At 48.9% G+C, this 20,748-nt stretch overlaps 1 protein-coding gene across 2 annotated transcripts in view; it reads left to right on the top strand.

The window, feature by feature from the left end:
* The window catches only part of PRDM10 (PR/SET domain 10), a 122,399-nt gene that overhangs the window by 38,668 nt on the left and 62,983 nt on the right, over positions 1-20,748 (top strand). The window contains exons 2-5 of one of the 2 annotated variants that reach the window (XM_088476244.1): positions 16,352-16,535; positions 17,553-17,744; positions 17,885-17,944; positions 18,292-18,393. In XM_088476244.1, coding sequence (XP_088332370.1) covers positions 16,467-16,535; positions 17,553-17,744; positions 17,885-17,944; positions 18,292-18,393 — 423 coding nt within the window. In that variant the 5' untranslated portion in view covers positions 16,352-16,466. The remainder of the gene's footprint in view (positions 1-16,351; positions 16,536-17,552; positions 17,745-17,884; positions 17,945-18,291; positions 18,394-20,748) is intronic. The other variant, XM_088476245.1, reaches the window with a different exon arrangement.

Genomic DNA, 20,748 nt, shown 5'->3' on the forward strand with positions numbered 1-20,748 from the left:
GGGAAAAACATTTGGGAGCTGTGTGATAGAAAGCTTTTATCTTGTGCCACCTTGTGGTAAAAGGCTGTAACTGTACCTCTGAGACCTCTATATAGAAGTGTTTTAATTAACTGGTGGTGTGACTCAACAGCTCACATTGGGCCTCATTTACTAACGTGTTTTGTCACCAAAACGAGTGATAAATATCACTGTGTATGATAAATGTTGCTCCAGCCAATCAGCTCCCAACTGTCATTTTTCTAACCGTTGACAGTGATTGGCTGGAGCACCATTTATCATACACAGTGAAATATATCACTTGTTTTGGTGATAAAACTCGTTAGTAAATGGGGGCCTTTGTACCTCTGTGATACTCATAGAATTGTGTATACATAATGTACCTCTGTGATACTCATAGAATTGTGTATACATAGTGTACCTCTGTGATACAGATTGCAACAAAAAAGTGATTGGAATTGTTTAATCAGATTGTCCCAACATGTTGGATTTCACAGATGGATTGGGGCTGTAGATTGCTAGTGTATGGACATGATTTGCAGACCATTTCTAGCAAAATGATGGAGCCTTCCAAGATTGGCAGATCTGGGTTTGCTGCAATCGATCTGCAAATCACTGAAACAGATCTGTAATGTATGGGCGCAGATTGCTAGATTGGGAAATCCTAAGATCGGGCAATAAATCTTCAAAATGTTCAATTGTGGTTTTCAGATTGCTGATGTATGGGGGCCTTTACTAAAGGCCCCCATACATCAGAGATGGATTGCAGCAATCGTGCAATTTGCAATCGATTGTGTATAAAAATCTGCAATGTATGGGCTTCACAGATCGCAGATTGCAACCAAAAAGTGATTGGAATTGTTAAATCTGATTGTCCAACATGTTGGATTTCACAGATCGATTGGGGCTGTAGATTGCTAGTGTATGGCCATGATCAGCAGATTTGCAGACCGTTACCAGTAAAATGATGGAGCCTTTCAAGATTGTCCGATCTGTGTTTTCTGCAATCGATTTGCAAATCACTGAAAAAGATCTGTAATGTATGGGTACAGATTGCTCGATTGGGAAATCCTAAGATCGGGCAATAAATCTTCAAATTGTTCAATTGTGGTTTTCAGATTGCTGATGTATGGGGGCCTTTAGAGCTGGCAGTTGGATGATGTCACAGGGTGTTTCTCAGGAACGCGCCGATCATGCTTCTGTCAATACATGGCTGTTCACTCATTTATATTCATCAGCACCCAGAAGATGGATAACTATGTGTGCAGCCATGTACAAAAAGTCACCGATGAAGGAAATGTAAAACTATAACCCACTAGGCCACAGGTTCTCAAACTCGGTCATCAGGACCCCAAACAGTGCATGTTTTCCGGGTCTCCTCACAGAATCACAAGTGAAATAATTAGCTCCACCTGTGGATCTTTCAAAATGTGTCAGTGAGTAATGACTACACCTGTGCACCTGCTGGGTGACCTGGAAAACGTGACCTGTGTGGGTTCCTGAGGCCCAAATTTGAGAACCTCTGTACTACGCTATAATACTGTAAATATATTATGTGTCTGTATTAAAACGGCATGTGGCATATCTTGTTTAATTCTATTTTAACTGAGCTATTTCCGCAACTGTGTTTTTTTGCAGTACAGGGCGGGGGGGGGGGGGGCGCGGAGAATTGGCCTGGCTGCTGTCCAGGGCTCTCTCAGGTTTGGGCTACAAAGGTGATAACTAGAGATGTGCGGGTTCGGTTTTACTCCGATGTGTTCGGATCTCAAAAACGGCATTTTATTGGCTATCGGCTATCACGTGTTTTGGATTGCCAATAAAATAAATCCGAACTTGCGAAAAGGACCGAGTAAAACCGAACCCGCACATCTCTAATAATAACCACCAATCCGTCTCTAGTCCCTTCATGTTAATCGCAGGGGGACTTTAGAATGTACTACAATGGTTTCTGTCAGTGTCACATTTAAGAGGTATATTTTACTGAGCTGGCTATTTGAAGTAATGGAATATTATTTGGCTGCATTAAGCATTAGAGCTTTGTCAAATGGAAACTTCTGTAATTATTAAAAAAACTGAATGACTACAGCAAAGGGGATTGCAGGGGAGATTTATCAAAGCTTGGAGAGAGAAAGTACAGCCTGTAACATGACTGTTAGGAGCTGATTGGTTGGTACTTTTTCTCTCTCCACCTTATCTCTCTCTAAGCTTTGAAAAATCTCTCCCCATGACTGAAAACCAGCAGTGTAGCATAACCCATGCAGTACGGGGACCTGAGCACACAGCGATTATTTCTGGCTCGCTGGTCAGAAGACCTTCATCCATATTTAAAGACCTGAAAACCTAACATTTCCTTGTAAGTGTTTCTTTGGATGCCTATCATTTCAAGGGTGCTTTACCTTGTCACCTGTGTTGTGGCCAAAACCGTATGGACCATTTCCTTAAAGGAGAAGAAAATTAAGATTTAGTACTAGGCTTGATTCACCAAGTTATATTAAAATTCAAGTTATCTCTGTGCTGGGAATTTTCATACATCAAAGGGTGAGGATGGTGCCTGTCCCACATAAACCATGTTAATGGGAAGTCGTGGCGGAGGGGCGTATGGAAATTAAAGCCGCAGGAATAGCTTCCTTAGACCAGTGGTAGTTTGGGCTGGAGGTAGACCTTCAGGAGCAAACATTTCTAGCTGGAGTTCTTCTTTTAAAAAGTAACGAGGGACGTGGTGTCCTTTTTAAAGACCCAATGGGCAGGATTTAGAGTGGGGAGCGAATCGTGTCAACGGCGGCAATTGGGTAGATTCCAGTACAATTTAATTTGCTTTAATCATGGCATTTGCACAGAGCACACAAACAATGGGCGGCTTTATCTTTATTATTATTATTATTATCCTTTATTTATATGGCGCCACAAAGGTTCCGCAGCGCCTTACACAGTACATAAATGAGCACACAAGAAAAACAGTTAATAGTAATACAAAACAATGCAGGACAAGGTTATAAACTCAGCTGCAAAACACAAGCAGCAGGACATGAGCAACCAGGTGGTAGGTGCCATTGTAGGGAGTTAGGAGTAAATTATACTATAAGTAGGGGGAGGAGAAGCACGTGAGGATGAGGGCCCTGCTCGTGAGAGCTTACATTCTAAAGGGGAAGGGCAGACAGACAGGGGCGACACAGAGGGGTAGATAGTGAAGAAGGAGCATGGAGCAGTGGGTTAGGATATGTGCTGCGGAATGTGTGTGTATAAGACGACCTGATGTTATGTAAAAATTAAGTCCTTCATACATCTATCTCTATGATAGAAAATAGATTGTTTGTGTTATTTACATGAGAGATGTACAAAGTAAAGTAGAAGCACTTTAATTTGTGTGTTACATTTTAGCATCTATATACAGCCTGACAAGAAATGCAGCTATTATGGGACTGTCCCGCCATCCTAATACAGTAGTGACTACTTTAGTTCCAGCTGCTGGGTGCTATGCCATGCTCCTGTGAGTGGGTGCATCTCACATGCTAGACCCACTCACAAATGGGTGCAGCCATACATGATGTGGTCCCACATGAGAAGAGCTTCGGTTACTCCCTCTCCCAATATGTTAGTACGTCTTACCCCGGTGCTCTTATTTTCTGGCACATACAGATGTGTCCTCACTCATCTTTGCTGCAGTCATGCCAAACAGCCTCTCTTGGCGCCCCATGTCCGGTGAGACTCTGCTAGCGTTTTTTTTTTTGCGTCTTATTGTACCGAAAATGTGTCTTAAGTTGCAATGTGACACCGCAAGAGACTGTGCTGATTAATGCGATGTGACACTTGTATATCTGTGTGTGACGGACACTGAAAATGGAACTTAGTGTGGAAAAAAAATCTTTGGCCATTGCGTCGTAGCACTTCGCATATGGCCGCAGCTTTTTTCCACACTAAGGGCCTGATTCAGAGCCGGACGCTCTGAAATAGCGCTCGCTCTGAATCAGGGAGTTTTTTCTTTATTTTGTGCGGCCTCCCGGCCGCTCGCATAGCTGTGGGTACCCACCCACAGCTACTGCAAGCGGCCAGGTGATGGTCGCGATGGTCTCGACCATCGGGGCTTGCGACGAGACCCTTGTGGTAGGGTCTCGTTCCCGCAAGCCCCAGTGAGCTTTCGGCTCTATTAGAGCCGGAAGCTCACCCACTGACATCACTGATGTCAGTGAGGCCGCCCCCAAACGGCAGCCGTTCCTTCGGGAACGCCTCCGTTTGGCCAGCCACCCCCCCTGCCCGCCTCCAAAACGGGGCAAGCTGTCAATCAAAATCGACAGCTGCCCCCTTTTGGTGCGAGACCCGGAGCGACGGGCGCTCCGTCGCTAGCCGGGTCTCGCGCATGCGCATGTCGGAGCCGGCTCCGGCGTAGGCATGCGCAGTGGCCAGACATCGACCCGCTCGCGAGCGGGTCTGAATCAGGCCCTAAGTTCCGTTTTCAGTCTCCGTTGCACACAGATATATACAAGTGTCACACATCACATTAATCAGCACAATCTCCTGGTGCGTCCTAGTCAAATCGCATTGCGACTTAGGCCCGTAATCAATTAGAGGCTTCACCTATCGGACTTTCCGCCTCCTTCGTCTGTTTCAGAGGTGAAAACGTTTCGTGCGCGTCCCCGCTTTTCGCCTTATTCCATTCCAAACCACGCGAAAATGCGGAACAGGCGGAAAGTACTGTCAGAAGTGGGAAAGTCAGTCTGTACCCCCCAAAAAATGCACGAACATAGGACACACCCCTAATAGCCCTAATAAAAGCTGTTTGGGGTACTTAAGTAGCTTAAATGGCTTCTTATTAGCGTCTTTGTAAAAGTGGGGAAGAATGGCATAAATCAGTATTTTTTGGTGACAATAAGTACTCCAGTCAAATTTGGGGTACTGAAAATGGGTGCAAGCATATTCAGAAGTGAACTTTAAAAAAAGTTAAAAACGTACATGCACCTGCAATCCCCAAAACACCTGCCCCATCCTCGCAGTCTATTTTGCTAGTTTTTATGCTTGTCCCCCCCACTTTTTACTTTTTTGGGGTGCTCTTAGGGTTTTTTTTTTTTTGTCGTCAAGATTTGGCCTTTTGAGGGACTGTGCCAAGGGTACTGGGTCGTTTGCACCCCAAAATAAAGATTTTGTACTTTTCACTTGCTATTCGTAGGCGAACCTTTTTCGCCTATTACATTGCATTGCGTTTCCGCGTAGGCAAATTCCGTCTGGAATTGAATTTGGAGAGAAGTTCCTACCAGACGAAAAGCGACAATAGGCGAAACTTTTTTGCCGATTACGGCTTTTTCGCCTCTAATTGAATACGGCCCTATGACACATTTTTGGCAAAAAAAAATGACGCCCGACGCTAGCAGAGTTGCACGAGACCTGGCGGCAGGCATATCGTGCTGCGTGGCGTATTGAGGCTACATGAAAAAGGACACACCTATAGCAGGAAGTAAACGTGCCGACATCCTATTGCAGGACTCCAGTGGTCATAGGGCTTTACAGAGCTAGCGTAACAGGAACCTGGTGTTCATGCTGTCCACTCTGGATGCCGAAATAGTGTTAGGGGATCTGGCTGTTGAAAGACATGAGCAGTATTTAGTGAAGACCCTGTATATTTTTATAGGTAAAAAAAAACCTCTGCGTGTCTTGTGCACAGGTCTGTCAAACCTAAATGGGTGCTTTTCATTTAATGTGAATACATGTATCTCTATCATGGAACAGAGGGCCTGATTCAGAGCCGGACGCTCTGACAGAGCGCTCGCCCTGAATCAGGGCCGGCCCTCTGGTTTTTCAGAACGGCCTCCTGGCCGCCCGCATAGCTATGGGTGACCGCCCGCATAGCTGTGGGTGACCACCCACAGCTATAGCGAGCGGCCATGATGATGGTCGTGATCATCGGGCTTGCGACGAGACCCTTGTGGTAGGGTCTCGTTGCCGCAAGCCCTAGAGTGCTTTCATCTCTAACAGAGCCATAAGCACTCCCACTGACATCACTTGTGATGTCAGTGGGGCCGGCCCCAGACGGTAGGCGTTCCCAAGGGAACGCCTCCGTCTGGGCAGCCACTCCCCCGGCCCACCCACCAAAGGGGGCGTGCTGTCACTCAACATCGACAGCACGCCCCCTTTGGTACGAGACCTGGAGCGACGGTTTGCCAGTCGCTATCCGGGTCTCGCGCTTGCGAATGACGGAGCCCGCTCCGTCATGCGCACTGGGCCACCATCGACCCGCTTGCGAGCGCATAGCGCTCACGAGCGGGTCTGAATCAGGCCCAGAATACAATAAGGGGTATATTTACTAAAGTGAGAGTTTTTAGAAGTGGAGATGTTGCCCATAGCAACCAATCGGATTCTAGCTATTATCTTCCAGAATGTGCTAGTGAAATGTTAAGTAGAATCTGGTTGCTATGGGCAACACCTCCACTTCTAAAAACTCTCACTTTAGTAAATATACCCCTTAAGCTGCTGCAGCCAATGACGCAGTGTTCCACCTGTATCCCCCTTTACATAGTAGCTTCTGGGAGAGAGTGCCTCACAATTTCTTCTTTGCGGGTGTTACTTAATTTTGGCAGGGTATGACAGTCAATATTACAGGAGCGCTGAGAAAGGTGTTATAGGGACAATTGCTCTCTGTCATTTGGCTTTAAGTTTGAGCGCATTGTGCAATTCCATAGAGTGATGCAAGTGTCCTGTTTCCTTAGGAAGGGACCGTTCCCTTGTGGCTGGTGACTGCGTGTTGGCCTATCTCTGACCCTTACACGACTCTATAACGTTCTCATTGTCTCTGGGTTACAGAGGTGCAGCAGTTTGTGTTATGCTTCAACCATTTCCCTGCATCTAGAACGTCAGATAGGATAAAATGAATGGCCGTGCTTCCAGATGATGATTTATGGGGAGGTGTGAGCATGGCGGAAAATGAGGCACCCTGCCAGGAGCGAACAGGCAAATAACAATGTATTTGATGGGTCTGGCAATGAATCTGTAAGCTGCTTGTTCTATACAGTAAATAGAATGAGGCTGATGCCTCTAATTCCCAGTATCACAAAGTCAAGTATTCCCATTGGGACAGGCCTGAAATACCACGCCTATAGGTGACATGATTACCCGTCCTTATTTTCACTTGGTGACATGGGTTCATGACGGGCCCTTGGTGACAGGGCTTCATGACGGGCCCTTGGTGACAGGGCTTCATGACGGGCCCTTGGTGACAGGGCTTCATGACGGGCCCTTGGCGACATGGGTTCATGACGGGCCCTTGGCGACATGGGTTCATGACGGGCCCTTGGCGACAGGGCTTCATGACGGGCCTTGGCGACATGGGTTCATGACGGGCCAAATGTGAATTAGGCCAGTGGTGCTTCCGCTCATGTGTGACTGGTGGCAAACAGCCTAGCACCCAGTCAGTGCAGTCAGGAGCGGGGACACATACACTGTACATAGTAAGGACTGTGCACCATATTTCCAAAGAAATTGCAGGAAATACTCCTGCAGATTGCCATGCGTGCCCCCCTCCCAGAGCCCACAGAAGTACGCACTTCTTACCCCTAGGCAGTGCTCGCCTATGAATGTAAATGTTTGGTGAATACTTTTTTTTTGGGGGGGGGAGGATTAAAAATCAGCAACATTCCAGTGCACACTTCTTGTCCCTAAATGAACATCTGTCGGGCTCCCTGTGGTCACTGCCTGGAGAGGGTTTGTAGATTATTTCCCCGTTGGGATAGCTATTGTTCTGACCATTCTCCTACTGCTGAAATCACGCCGCTAGTCTTGTGCACACTGGGCCTGATTCAGACCTCCTCGCGAGCGCATAGCGCTCGCAAGCGGGTCGACGGCCGGGCAGTGCGCACGCGAGCCCCGGAGTGAGCGAGAAATCACTCTCTCCGGGGCTCGCTACAAGACGGGGCGGCTGTCGATGTTGATCGACAGCTCGCCCCGTTTTGTAGGCGGGTCGTGTGGGTGGCTGCACAAACTGAGGCGCTCCCTTAGGAACGCCTGCCGTTTGTGGGCGGCCCTACTGACATCACACGTAATGTCAGTAGTGAACTTCCTGCTCTATTAGAGAAGGAAGTTCCCTGGGGCTTGCGATGGACGAGAACCTACCACAAGGGTCTCGTCGCAAGCCCGATGGTCGCGATAATCTCGACCATCGCCAGGCCGCCAGCTAAAGCGCTTAGAGAGCGGCCTGGAGGCCGGGGTTAAAAAAAAACCCGTCCCGCCCTGATTCAGAGTGAGCGCTCGCAAATAGCGAGCGCCTCTGAATCAGGGCCACAGTTTTTTTTATTGGTGGCATTTCTAGCACTCATTTCAGTGATCCACTCATTGGTGTCTGGAGAGTCAGCATTAATGACAGCGGATAGGAGACGTCTGTCTGCGCACTGCATCTCCCCTCTCGCCTGGCACAGAACTAAGCAAACCGCCATATTTGTGCTTCACAGAGCACAAGGGGGCTCCAATCTTTATACTTCATCTAATTACATAGAAATCTGGGCACTTACATGGCTCCTGGTATCACGTTGAGGCAGGAGACCTGTTTCTGCATAGTGCAAGAAGCCGCAGGATCATGGTTTACTGCCCCCTTTCTAAGGAATCCATCACCCGGAGAATGGCTGAGTAGGTTTATTCCCTTCCCATCATGTAATGAATTAGTGAGGCAGGTGCGAGTGGCACTTTCTGCGTGGGAGGCTCCTGCAGGAATTGGCTGCTCTGCACTAGTCTTATACTGCTACTCTCACAACTTACTGCTGGAGCTTCTGATGTGTGTCCCTTCAAACAAGCTGCAAATGTATAATATGGCACATGGATGCCCACCTTTCATTAGCACAGCAGCAAAGCCGAGCATTGCATTTTCCCTAAAGGCCCCCTACCAATATTCCTTTGCATTCTTTTAGAATGTAAGGTCTCATGAGCAGGAACCTCTTCCCTTATATGCTTCTCTTCACATTTTCTTCTACTCCTTACTCCCCATAAGGGCACCTAACACGTGACTGCCAGCTCCCAGCTGCTTATTGTGAGTGCTTTAATCGCTGTTGCAGCAATGTATATATATCGTGTCCTTGTCCTGCACTGTAATGTACTGTAAGTTACCTGTTTCTTGTTCACTTACTAGTTTTGGCGCTGCAGAACACTTGTGGCGCCATATAAATAAAGGATAATAATTGTGTCTAGTTCTGGAGGGAGCATATGTGACGTAACTACTTCCTGTTTCCAGTCATATTCCTGACTTCCCATGCTTGCCACTCTCATTGTGATGTCACACCCTACATGGGTTGGGTATAGGAAGCCGGCGCTCGGGACCCGGTGGTCAGGATCCTGACGCCTGCATCCCGACAGAGTTAGGATACCAACAAGGACCCCCCCCCTTCCTGAAGGGCCGCCGGGATTTAAACTACATCCCCCGTACACATACCCGGCTACATACCCACCTGCACCACTCTCCCAGATTTAAAATGATGAAATATGCCTAGTCTAGGTTTTGGGCCCGATTCAGAGTTACAGGTACGGGTCTCACCAGTTTTCACACTCCGCTTCTGCGTTGGGGCCTGCATACACAACCTAGCGCAGTTACGGGCGATTCAGAGCCATGTGGATCTCAGTCGCCTCCCCAATTGCGACTGCGTGGGTGTAACTGGGCAGCAACACTGCGCTCCTATCCACGGATAGGAGACTGGAGTCTTGTCTCAAATCAGGAACGGCCACCCGCCCAGCTATGGCCACTGCCTGGGTAGCAAGAGCTATTGAGGAGTGGGCCAAAAATGTAACAGAGTCTTTACCAGATGCCTCTAAGGAGCAACTGGATATGATCTCCTTTATTAGAGAAGGGGCCTCTTATTTGGGTGATGCCGCCTTGGATGCATGGATCCTTTCCTCTAAAGTTTCAGCTGAGTCCGTGGTGGCACGTAGGATCCTCTGGTTGAAGGATTGGAGGGCTGATGTCGGGTCCAAAAAGGCCCTAGAATTCCTTCCATTCACAGGAGGTGTGCTCTTTGGTCCAGAACTGGACAAAATTGTATCCTCCATGGCAGCCTCAAAGACGGCAGGTTTACCATCAGCAACCTCGTCTAAATTGAGGAGGGCGTCCTTTCGGGGGTTTCGGCCGCTTGGCAAGGCCAAAGGTCAGCCCTCAGCGAGATTTCCACCAAGAAAGGCAGGACCCAGGAAGCCCTGGCAGAACAAACGTCCAGGATCTAGGGTCCAGGATAAACCAGTGGCCTGATGGGACGGGCTTTCCCCTGGGGGATCCCAGGGTGTGGGGCCGACTGCTTCGGTTTTCAGAGCCCTGGCACCTCACGACGGAGGATGCCTGGGTTCGGGGAGTTGTTTCCCGAGGGTACGCCCTGACGGTTTGGAGGACTCCTCCTTAAAGGTTTTTTTGTGTAAACCCGCAGGTGGGTTCAGAAAGAGCTTTGGCCCTTCAGAAGGCTATTCTTGCCTTACTAGCATAAGAAGTAGTGATTCCGGTGCCAGAGAACCAGTTCCGAGAGGGGTTTTACTCCAATCTGTTCTTGGTTCTGAAACCGAATGGGTCATACCAGCCTATCTGAGAGAGCTCAACAAATTTGTTCGAGCCCCCGGGTTCAGGATGGAAACATTGCGATCGATTGTGTTGGCAATGGAACAGGGGGACTATATGGTGTCCCTAGACATACAAGATGCCTACCTTCACATCCCAATCACACAGGCTCATCAAAAATTTCTTCGTTTTGCGGTAGGGGAGGAACATTTTCAGTTCCAGGCCCTGCCGTTTGGCCTGTCCACAGCCCCTCGGGTATTCACCAAGGTGATGGCAGTGATGATGGCATGCCTCAGGCGCCAAGGCGTCAGGATTTTGCCTTACTTGGACGACCTCCTGTTGCTGGGGCAGTCCCCACAGCAGTTACAGGATCATTTGAGGTTGACAGAATCATGTCTGTACAGTCACGGCTGGATCATAAACTGGCAAAAGTCGTCACCCTGTCCGGTACAACAGATGTGTCATTTGGGAGCGAGATTGGACTCCGTGGTGCAGAGAATACGGTATATCTGCCGGAGGAGAAGATCCTTGCTCTACAATCACGAATACGCAGGTTGCTTCGCAACAGGCAAATATCCATTCTAGTAGCCATGCAGGTCCTGGGGTCGATGGTGGCCACCTTCAGGGTGGTGGAATACGCTCAATTCCACTCCAGACCACTGCAGCAATTCATTCTGTCTCGCTGAAACAAGGATCATCGCACGATCAGGTCTCAGCTGCCGCGTCTCTCTCCAGAGGTACGGTTGTCCCTGACCTGGTGGTTGCATACAAAGCATCTCAGGCAGGTTCGCCCCTTTTGGGTGTCGGATTGGACATTAGTCAAAACCGACTCCAGTCTTCAAGGTTGGGGGACGATGACGGGGTCACACACTTTCCAAGGAAAGTGGTCAGTGACGGAAAGCCGGCTACCGATAAATATCCTGGAACTAAGAGCTATATTCAAAGCTTTAGTGCAGGCTCAGGAAATCTTAAAGGGCAGGTCGGTGCAGATACAGTCGGACAATCGCACCGCGGTCGCTTACCTAAATCATCAAGGGGGCCCGAGGAGTCGGCAGAGGTATCAAGAATCCTGGTATCAAGGATCCTGGTATGGGCAGAGGCTCATCTGCCCACGATATCTGCCGTGTTCATTCCAGGAATCCTGAATTGGGAGGCCGATTTTCTCAGTCGGCAAGAGATAAATGCAGGGGAATGGGTCCTACATCCACAGGTTTTTCAGAACCTTGTGGACAGGTGGGGTCTACCAGAAATAGATCTATTGGCATCAAGAAGGAACAACAAGGTTCCCAGGTACGGATCCTGGACAAGAGATCCAAGAGCCGAGTTTGTAGACGCACTGACAGTAAAGTGGCATTACAAGCTGGTGTATCTGTTTCCTCCATTTGCTCTTCTGCCCAGAGTGGTCAGAAAGATCAAACAAGAGGGCAGTACCGTCATATTAATAGCTCCGGCGTGGCCGAGACGGCACTGGTGCCATTGAGACCGGATCTGTTGCTACAGGGTCCCTGCTGGTACCCGGATCTTCCTCGGCTATCTTTGACGGCATGGCTCTTGAGGCCTCCGTCTTGAGGGAAAAGGGGTTTTCCGAGTCCGTTATACGGACGATGCTGAAGGCACGGAAACCATCCTCAGCCCGTATATATTATAGGGTTTGGCATACTTTCTTTCAGAGGTGTGAACTGAAAGGGTATGATCCACATAAATTCCTGATATCCAGAGTGCATTTTTTCTTCAAAGCGGTCTGGAAAAAGGGCTCCGCCTGGCCTCTTTAAGGGTACAGGTGTCAGCTCTTTCAGTCTGGTTCCAACATAAAATTGCTCTGAGACCGCATATAAAGACCTTTTTTAAGGGGGTGTTGAGGATTCAGCCTCCCTTCATTTCCCCGGTTGTTCCGTGGGACTTGACTCTAGTTCTGAAGGTTTTACAGGCTCCTCCGCTCGAGCCTTTAAATTCAATAGACATCAAGTGGCTAACAGCAAAGACGGTATTCCTCCTTGCTATGGCATCTGCATGTGGAGTGTCGGATTTAGCTGCGCTTTCCTTCCGGGAGCCGTTCTTGATATTTCATCAACATAGAGCAGTACTACGTACTAGGGAGGGTTACCTTCCGAAAGTGGTGTCTAAATTTCATATTAATGAAGAAATAGTAGTTCCAGCATTTCAGGGCACAAGTCTCTCACAAGGTGAGGCTTTCCTGGATGTGGTCCGTGCGTTGAGAATTTATGTTAAACGCACGAGCAAAAGTCCGATTCACTTTTTGTGCTTTATGGTTGTCATAAGCTTGGCTGGCCAGCCAATAAACAGACACTGGCCAGGTGGATTCGCATGGCAATTTCATTGGCTTATACACAGGCTGGTATGCGTGTGCCGGATTCAGTGACGGCACGTTCTACTAGGGCAGTAGGTCCATCATGGGCGACCCGCCGGGGTGCTTCTGCTGAGCAATTATGTAAAGCAGCCACATGGTCTTCCATCCATACCTTTGTCAAATTTTATGCCTTTGACACTTTTGCCTCTCAGGATGCCTCCTTCGGGCGTAGGATTCTCCTCTCTTCCGAGAGTCAGGAGCATCCCCGCCCGTAGGGTTAGTGCTTTGGGATATCCCCAACGTAATGGCTGCGGACCCCATGGACCCCGAAGAAGAAAATAAGTGTTATGGTATAACATACCTTTTGTTAACTCTTTTTCTTCGAGGTCCATGGGGTCCACAGGACACCCACCCAGACACACCTGTAGTTCTGGGGGAGGTTTTCCGTAGTTTCTTCTCTTGAGAGTCTGGACTCGTAAGTATGGGTCTTTTCTTTCTTACCCTTTGTTTCTCTGCCTGCTTGAGCTTGGTAACAAACTGGCTACCTGAGGCAGGGGGTGGGGTATATGAGGAAGAACCCCGGTGCATCCTGGGAGCAGAGAGCTCGTTTGTGTTAACTGTTTGGTGACCGGGATTCATACCCCAACGTAATGGCTGTGGAGCCCATGGACCTCGAAGAGAAAGAGTTAACAAAGGTATGTTATACCATAAATCTTATTTTTAGACATCTATCATCGTGCAAACATGCTGGTAAACCTGACAATAACGTCAGGTTCTGCATGTTTGCAGATGATTGATGAGCCTGCACTGAACAACTGCTCATTCAGTGCAGGCTCATCACAGACTGACAAACGTCTGCATGTTTACAATGTCGTAATCGTGCAGTCTTTTGCCTGTCTTCTAGTGGATGGGCACCTTAAGGGTTTATTTTGGTTGTAATGTTTATCTTAAAACAAATGTGTGTTGTCTGTATGGGAGTAAGAATTGCGCATCTTAGTGCATACAGTCACTAGCGTGACAATAATCTCCGATTGGTTGCCGCCTGATGCAACAGCCCTTTGTCCGCCATGTTAGCAGACATGCGCATACGCAGGAGCCGCACGGCGCATGTGCCGATCTGTCTCTGCGATGTCACTCGCAGTGTCACAGCAGCACGATTAACATGACCCTGGCGTTTGGAGAAAGCGACAAGCCGTGTTCCAGAGAACGGGGGGGCGTCGACTACTTTCCTGGGCATGCCAAAGCCAGTGGCTGCATCCTTTTATGCAGGTTCACTGGCCCCCAAGAGTGTGTCCGAAGTTCACGCAGGTGATCCGACGCCGCGTCTCTGGACATGGCAGCGGGTCACAGAAGATTTTTACACAAGACGCCTCCTGCGGCTTTTGCATGTGTAAGCAGCGGCCGTGCTATTGCATCCTTCTCTGAGTCAGGTCCTCAGTCATTTTCATCATGTGCTAATAAAACAGGAGCTGGCTCACGGCAATGCAAGATTAACTATGAGAGCATAGAAGCCAAGCACTCTCTGGGGGTCATTCAGACCCGCTCGCGAGCGGCAGGACGCTCGCAAGCGAGCCGATGTTCCCCACTGCGCATGCGCACGACGGAGGGAGCTCCGTCGTGCGCATACGCGAGACCTGGCGAGCGACGGGCTCACCATCGCTCCGGGTCTCGCACCAAAGGGGGCGTGCTGTTGATGTTGATTGACAGCACGCCCCCTTTGGTGGGCGTGCCTGCCAGACGGAGGCGTTCCCATGGGAACGCCTACCGTCTCAAGCCGGCCCCACTGACATCACTAGTGATGTCAGTGGGAGTGATTTTGGCTCTGATAGAGCCATAATCATTCCAGGGCTTGCGGCAGCGAGACCCTACCGCAGGGTCTCCGTCGCAAAGCCCGATGGTCGCGATGGTCAAGACCATCGCGACCATCATCATGGACGCTCGCTATAGCTGTGGGTGGTAACCCACAGCTATGCGAGCGTCCACGAGGACGCTCCAAAAAAAGGTGGTAGGGCCCTGATTCAGAGCGAGCGCTCTGGTCAGAGCGTTCAGCTCTGAATCAGGCCCTCTGTTTCCTAAACAAAGGAGACTTGTGTTGCAGTACATGCCAGTTACCGTGATGGAATGATGGCCTGGCTGACAGCTATCCCAACTCCAGTTACAGTGTAACAATTTGCTAGTTACAGCTGGAATTGTAATGCTTTAGAGAGATTAATTGGAAATCAACTCTAATCCTATTGCATGATCCCATCTTTCTTAATATGCGCCGCTGTTTACCGTGAACCTCTTGTGGAAAACTTCGTGAGCGGGTCTAGTTCTGCGGCAGATGGAGCAGCTCTGCTCTATATATAGGACTTGCTTTTCAAATGATCATGATAAATCTTGTGCTTTACATCCCGTGACATATATTATACGAGCAGGTTTGCAAATGCCTAGCGTCCCCTATAATGATTGAGTAGGTTTGCAGAGTGTTGGCTGTTTTGTGAGATTAGGGGAGCACAGTTATGCCAGAGCTGTGTGTAACACTGATGTAATATATCATTGTACAGGCTGTTCCTTACAGGTTCTAAAGCAGGGACGGGGAACCTCAGGCCCGGGGGCCCCCGGAATCATTTGGTCTGGCCCTCAGAGCTTTTTTCTGCCAGCCTCATCTGGCTATCAGGGTACCTAGAGTGGCACCCTGCAGCCAGAATCTATGCAGCAGTGCCGCCTGGAGCATCCTTAGGACACTTCAGACAGTCACACCGCTGCTCTTACAGCTCCCCGGAGCATCCTCAGGATGATCAGGGCAGTGCTGTAATCACTGGCAATTGTGGCCCCGTCCTGTAGGATGTCACAGTGAGGGGGTGGGCCCGCGAATAATGTTATAGATCTCAAAATGGCCCTCGCCAGAAAAAATATTCCCCACCCTTGTTCTAAAGGGAAACGTTGTCACCCCATCAGGAGCGTTCATTGGGCATAATGCAGAGATGTGCACAAACCTGATGATTTTGTGTACATCTCCGATTGCGTGGGGACTGCGCATGCTTGACCTGCTGCTGCTGTTTCGGGGCGTTCCCATTTTGTAGGCGCCCCTTTGTCCATACTGAACAACTTTCAGCCATGTGAAGCCATAAGTAAATTTTCGAGACCGTATAATCCCCACCTATTACTTCTCCTTCTTCTTCTCTGCTTTCCTATTTTCCCTGCGTATCTATGCCGCGCAACGCACCTGGCGTGACTGAGCCACCAGGTCCCATGTCTCAGGTGAAATAGACAGTTGCACGGGACCTGGCGCACGGAGAATGGCTGTTTGGCGCTACTGTAGCAATCGTGTATGAGGACACATCTGTACGGCTGTTTAGGCAGTGTTTCTCCTTTTCAGTGACTTTCTGCTTTCCGGCAGGGGTCCTGAGCTTAAATGCCCGTATGAATGGGGCCCTACTGTATACAGCTTCATACTGATGTCCAGATTACTATTACGTCTGCTTGGTTTACCCCCTCCAGGCTCTTTGCTGTCTTCCATACTGAAAGCTGAACCCTAATCATCCTCTGTTTCCTTACAGCCATGTTGCCCAGATACTCTACACTGTGCTTGAGCAGAGACCCAGTGGACAGATGAGATCTTCCGACTAAGCTCCCGAACCCGAGAGTGATTGTTAGATCGTAGCCTGAAAGAGGATGGACTCCAAGCAGGAAGGTCCACATGTGTGGTCCTCTGCTGGGGATCAGCAGCCTAACACAACCCAGGTGATCCTTTTACCTCCTTATCGCACATCTACTAACACTGGACCTCATTCAGAGCCGGACGCTATTTGCGCTCGCTCGTTCAGAAAAAAGGGGTGGCTATTCAAATGAACCGTTCGCTCTTTGCGGTCTGTTCACTCCTCTAGGTCTGAACGAGCTAACAAAACTTGCGGTCGTTTTTTGGATAACTACGCCCCCTGGCCGCTCGCATCCTATGTCATGTCCGCTATTTATTAGATTAATCGAGTACATCGACCAGCGTATGAACTGCTCGCTATTCTTGTGGTTGGTTTTTCCTACTGCAATCATGCGAGCAGTTCTGACTATAAAATAACCCAGTGACGTGGTCAATGACGCTGCTGTATTAATTATGCACACCCATAAAACGCCCGTTTTGACCTTTAAGCACGCCTGCGTTCGGATCTCCACTCCCCGTTTTCAAGCACCTTCCCCTGTTACCACCCACATACGCCTCCTCCTGTCACTCAAAATAGCAGGCATTCGCTATTTAGCGAACAAACGATTTTCAGCCGCATTGACTGGTTCGCGCATGCGTATTACGATCCGTACGCATGCGGAGTTGGGCAAACATCGCTCGGAACGAACGAGCGGCCGCTTATGAGCGGCTCTGAATCAGGCCCACTGTACTAACCAAATTCTGACTCATTCACATAGCAGGGGCCAAACTGGATTAGTTTTGTGTGAAATTTGGGTATTTACCAATTTTTTATTTTTTTTTGATAATCCTATATTTTTCCCTTTTGAAAGCAGTCGCTCCATATTTCAGTTTTATAATTGTTCACATTTTAGTTCATGTTTCAAGACCATTCTCACTAGAATCTTCAAGTTGTCTCCGTAAATGTCCCCAACACGAGAAACGATCGGTGAGCTTTCCCGCTCCAGTAAGATACAAAACTTTTATTGGAGTAAAAGGATTTTGCTGTCAGTCGCACAAAAAAAACACCTTTAGAAAAGTCTGACCGCTGATTCTATAAAATCTTCCTCCGCTTCGGCCTGCAGGTGCATTTTGTTCCAGAAGGGGGCACTGTGGCACAGATTGTGTATAGCGATGACCAGGATCGCCCCTCGCAGCAGGTGGTGTACACGGCAGATGCCTCTTCATTCACGTCGGTGGATGCTTCCGAACACACCCTGGTGTACATCCACCCTGTGGATGGGTCACAGGTATGGGCGCATCAAGAGTTTCAGCAGGTAGATGTAGCATGATTATTTCGTAATTAGAGCTATTGTGTTAAGAACTGTTTTTTTTTTTTATTTTGTAATATGTTTATATTAATGCTATTTAGTAATGTTTGTGTGGGTATGTAAACATATTGGTAATCTCTTTCTAGACTCTGTTCACAGACCAGCCCCAAGTCGCCTATGTTCAGCAAGATGCCACCACCCAACAGGTACCAGCCCTTTACGCCTAGCGATACAAGTGCTGCACTTTGCTTGCCAGGGCTGTTTTTTATCTGCGCTTTCCCCACCCTACGGAATGTTGCTTTGTTTCGGCAAGACCACCTGAGCAGCCGTTATGTCAAAGTGTAGTCCACAATCCTAGAAGCGGTCTCTCTACAGTGATTTATAGCAACCAATCAGATGCCTGCATTTACTAGTCTCTGTTGTACCAAATCAGAGCTAAATGCGGATTGGTTGCTCTGCGTCACTGGACTCTGTAACTTTACCACTACATTACTAAAGAACCGCCCACAGTGCCTGGTGATTTGTGACTCTTACATCGGCTCTTGTATCACAGGTAACTGTGTTGCTGCCTGCAGCCCAGAGCTTGAATAACCTGGCAGTGCTCAGCAGCGTCCCCGATTCAGCCCAGGCCATGTCATTGGAGCCAGTGTCACAGGTAATCCTACCGCGTATTGCTTATCTTGTAATAACTGTCACATAGTAACTTTCGTCATATTAGTGCAGCCTTAGAAAGTAACATCTGAGAGATATGTAGACTTTATGCTGTTTGGACTATTTTCATACAATGCTACTTACGGCTGTGTCCGGCTACATCTTTGCTCATAGAGTGCCATACAGGCTTCTAAGTCGCGGAATGAGAATAGCGCCGCGTGGCGTGGTAAGGCGCAGTGAGGCATGCAATACACAGCTTCACCGCTGGGTGGCCAGTGCTCCACAGAGAGAGTGTGAATTTAGGGCCTGATTCAGACCCGCTCGCAAGCTGGTCGATGGTGGGGCATTGTGCACGCACTGCGTGCGCAATGCGTGTGCGCAAGCCCCGGAGCGAGAGAGAAATTCTCTCGCTCCTGGGCTCGCTACAAACGGGGCGGCTGTCGATGTTGATCGACAGCTCACCCCGTTTTGTAGGCAGGGTGGCTGGACAAACGGAGGCGTTCCTGAAGGAACGCCTGCCGTTTGTGGGCGGCCCTACTGACATCACGAGTGCTCTAATAGAGCCGGAAGCTCACTGGGGCTTGTGGCAGACGAGACCCTACCAACAAGGGTCTCGTTGCAAGCCCATCGCGACCATCACCTGGCCGCTCGCTAAAGCTGTGGGTGGTCACCCACAGCTTAGCGAGGGGCCAGGAGGCCGGGTTTCTTCAAACAAAGCGGCCGCCCTGATTCAGAGCGAGCGCTCGCTTTTTGCGAGCGGCTCTGAATCAGGCCCTTAGTGTAAGTGGTGAATGATACAGTATGGCACTACAGAATACAATAGAACTGTAATCGCATACTGTACAGTATTGCAGACTGTACACCGTGACTTTAATACAGTACTGTTGTAATTCTGCACGGCAGGCTATTTTCGGCAGTGATGTGCAGCACTCGCACAGCGATGGCGTGCCTTAGAAATTAGTAGTGGGGTTTTAGCAGCGCTGTATGAAATTATCGATGATCCACAAATCTCATCCCAGAAAGAGGTGTCTTTAGATTGCAAACTGACTGTGCGCTTTATGCCGCACACTTGCACCAATGTCGGCACCGCTGTGCCGCTTGGAGTTTGCACAACATGTCGCTAATCACATTAGTAAGTGCCGGTCACTGCGGCACTGTAGAAAATGGTGTGTAGCGCTCACACAGTGAAGACATGCCTTAGCCAATGAGTAATGGGGCTTGAGCAGTGGTGTATAGAACCATCACTGAACTACACGTCTCAGCCCAGAAAGCGTTGTCTCTGGATTACAAACTGACTGCAGGGCACGCTACGTATGGAGCATAGATGTAGCAGGACACATCTGTATTCTGTTACCACTGGCGTCCGTCTGTTGTAGAGGCTCCGGCTGCGTGCGGTGGCTGTTGAGGTTGCTGTGTAGGGCTGAGTGATGGAGAGAGGGGAAGGCTGATTGGATGAAGGCTTTCCTCCTGGGGGCAGCAGCTCTATACTAATGAATCACTTTCCCTTTGACCCTACGCTTGCCTTCCAGCCTGAGCAGTCACTGTGTCTACTTAAAGGCCCTGAGCCCACACTTCACGCTCTTCCTCTTTGGACAAACAATACAATAACGAAATCGCGGTTTATACTAAGCACCAGCTTCTGCATGCTACCCCTGATGATAAATATGGCATTGAAGTCTAACCTTTATTAAATAAAAGCTATATTATGTAGCAAAAGGTGCAATTAAATGTTAATAAAATTAAAAAGTATCAAACAAAGCCCATATTACCCCTGTGCGCCCAGCCTGTAATTGGGGTTTATGTACAGGATAATGGGCCTGATTCAGAGCCGGACGCTATTTGCGCTCGCTCGTTCAGAAAAAGGGTCCGGCTACTTAAATTGAGCGCTCGCTCTTTGCGGTCTGTTGACGCCTCTGTGTCTGAGCGAGCGAACGAAACATGCGCTCGCTATTTTGTAAAGACGCCCCCTGGCCGCTCGCATCCTACGTCATCTCCGCTATTTATTAGATTAATCGAGTACATCGAAAGGCGTCTGAACTGCTCGCAGTGCTTGTGGTTGGATTTTCGTACCGCAATCATGCGAACAGTTCAGGCTAAGAAATAACCAAGTGACGTGGTCATTGACGCTTCTTTGTTAATTATGCACACCGTTAAAATGCCCGTTTTGACCATTTGGCACGCCTGCGTTCGGATCTCCACTCCCCGTTTTCAAGCACCTTCCCCTGTTACCACCCACAAACGCCTCATCCTGTCACTCAAATTAGCAGGCACTCGCTATTTTACGAGCGCTCGATTTCTGACCGCACTGACTGGTTGGCGCATGCGCATTACGACCCATACGCAGATGTGCGAACATCGC

Source organism: Taudactylus pleione, unplaced genomic scaffold (genome assembly GCF_031769625.1).
Source record: "Taudactylus pleione unplaced genomic scaffold, aTauple2 ptg000185l, whole genome shotgun sequence".
NCBI classification, from domain to species: Eukaryota; Metazoa; Chordata; class Amphibia; order Anura; family Myobatrachidae; genus Taudactylus; species Taudactylus pleione.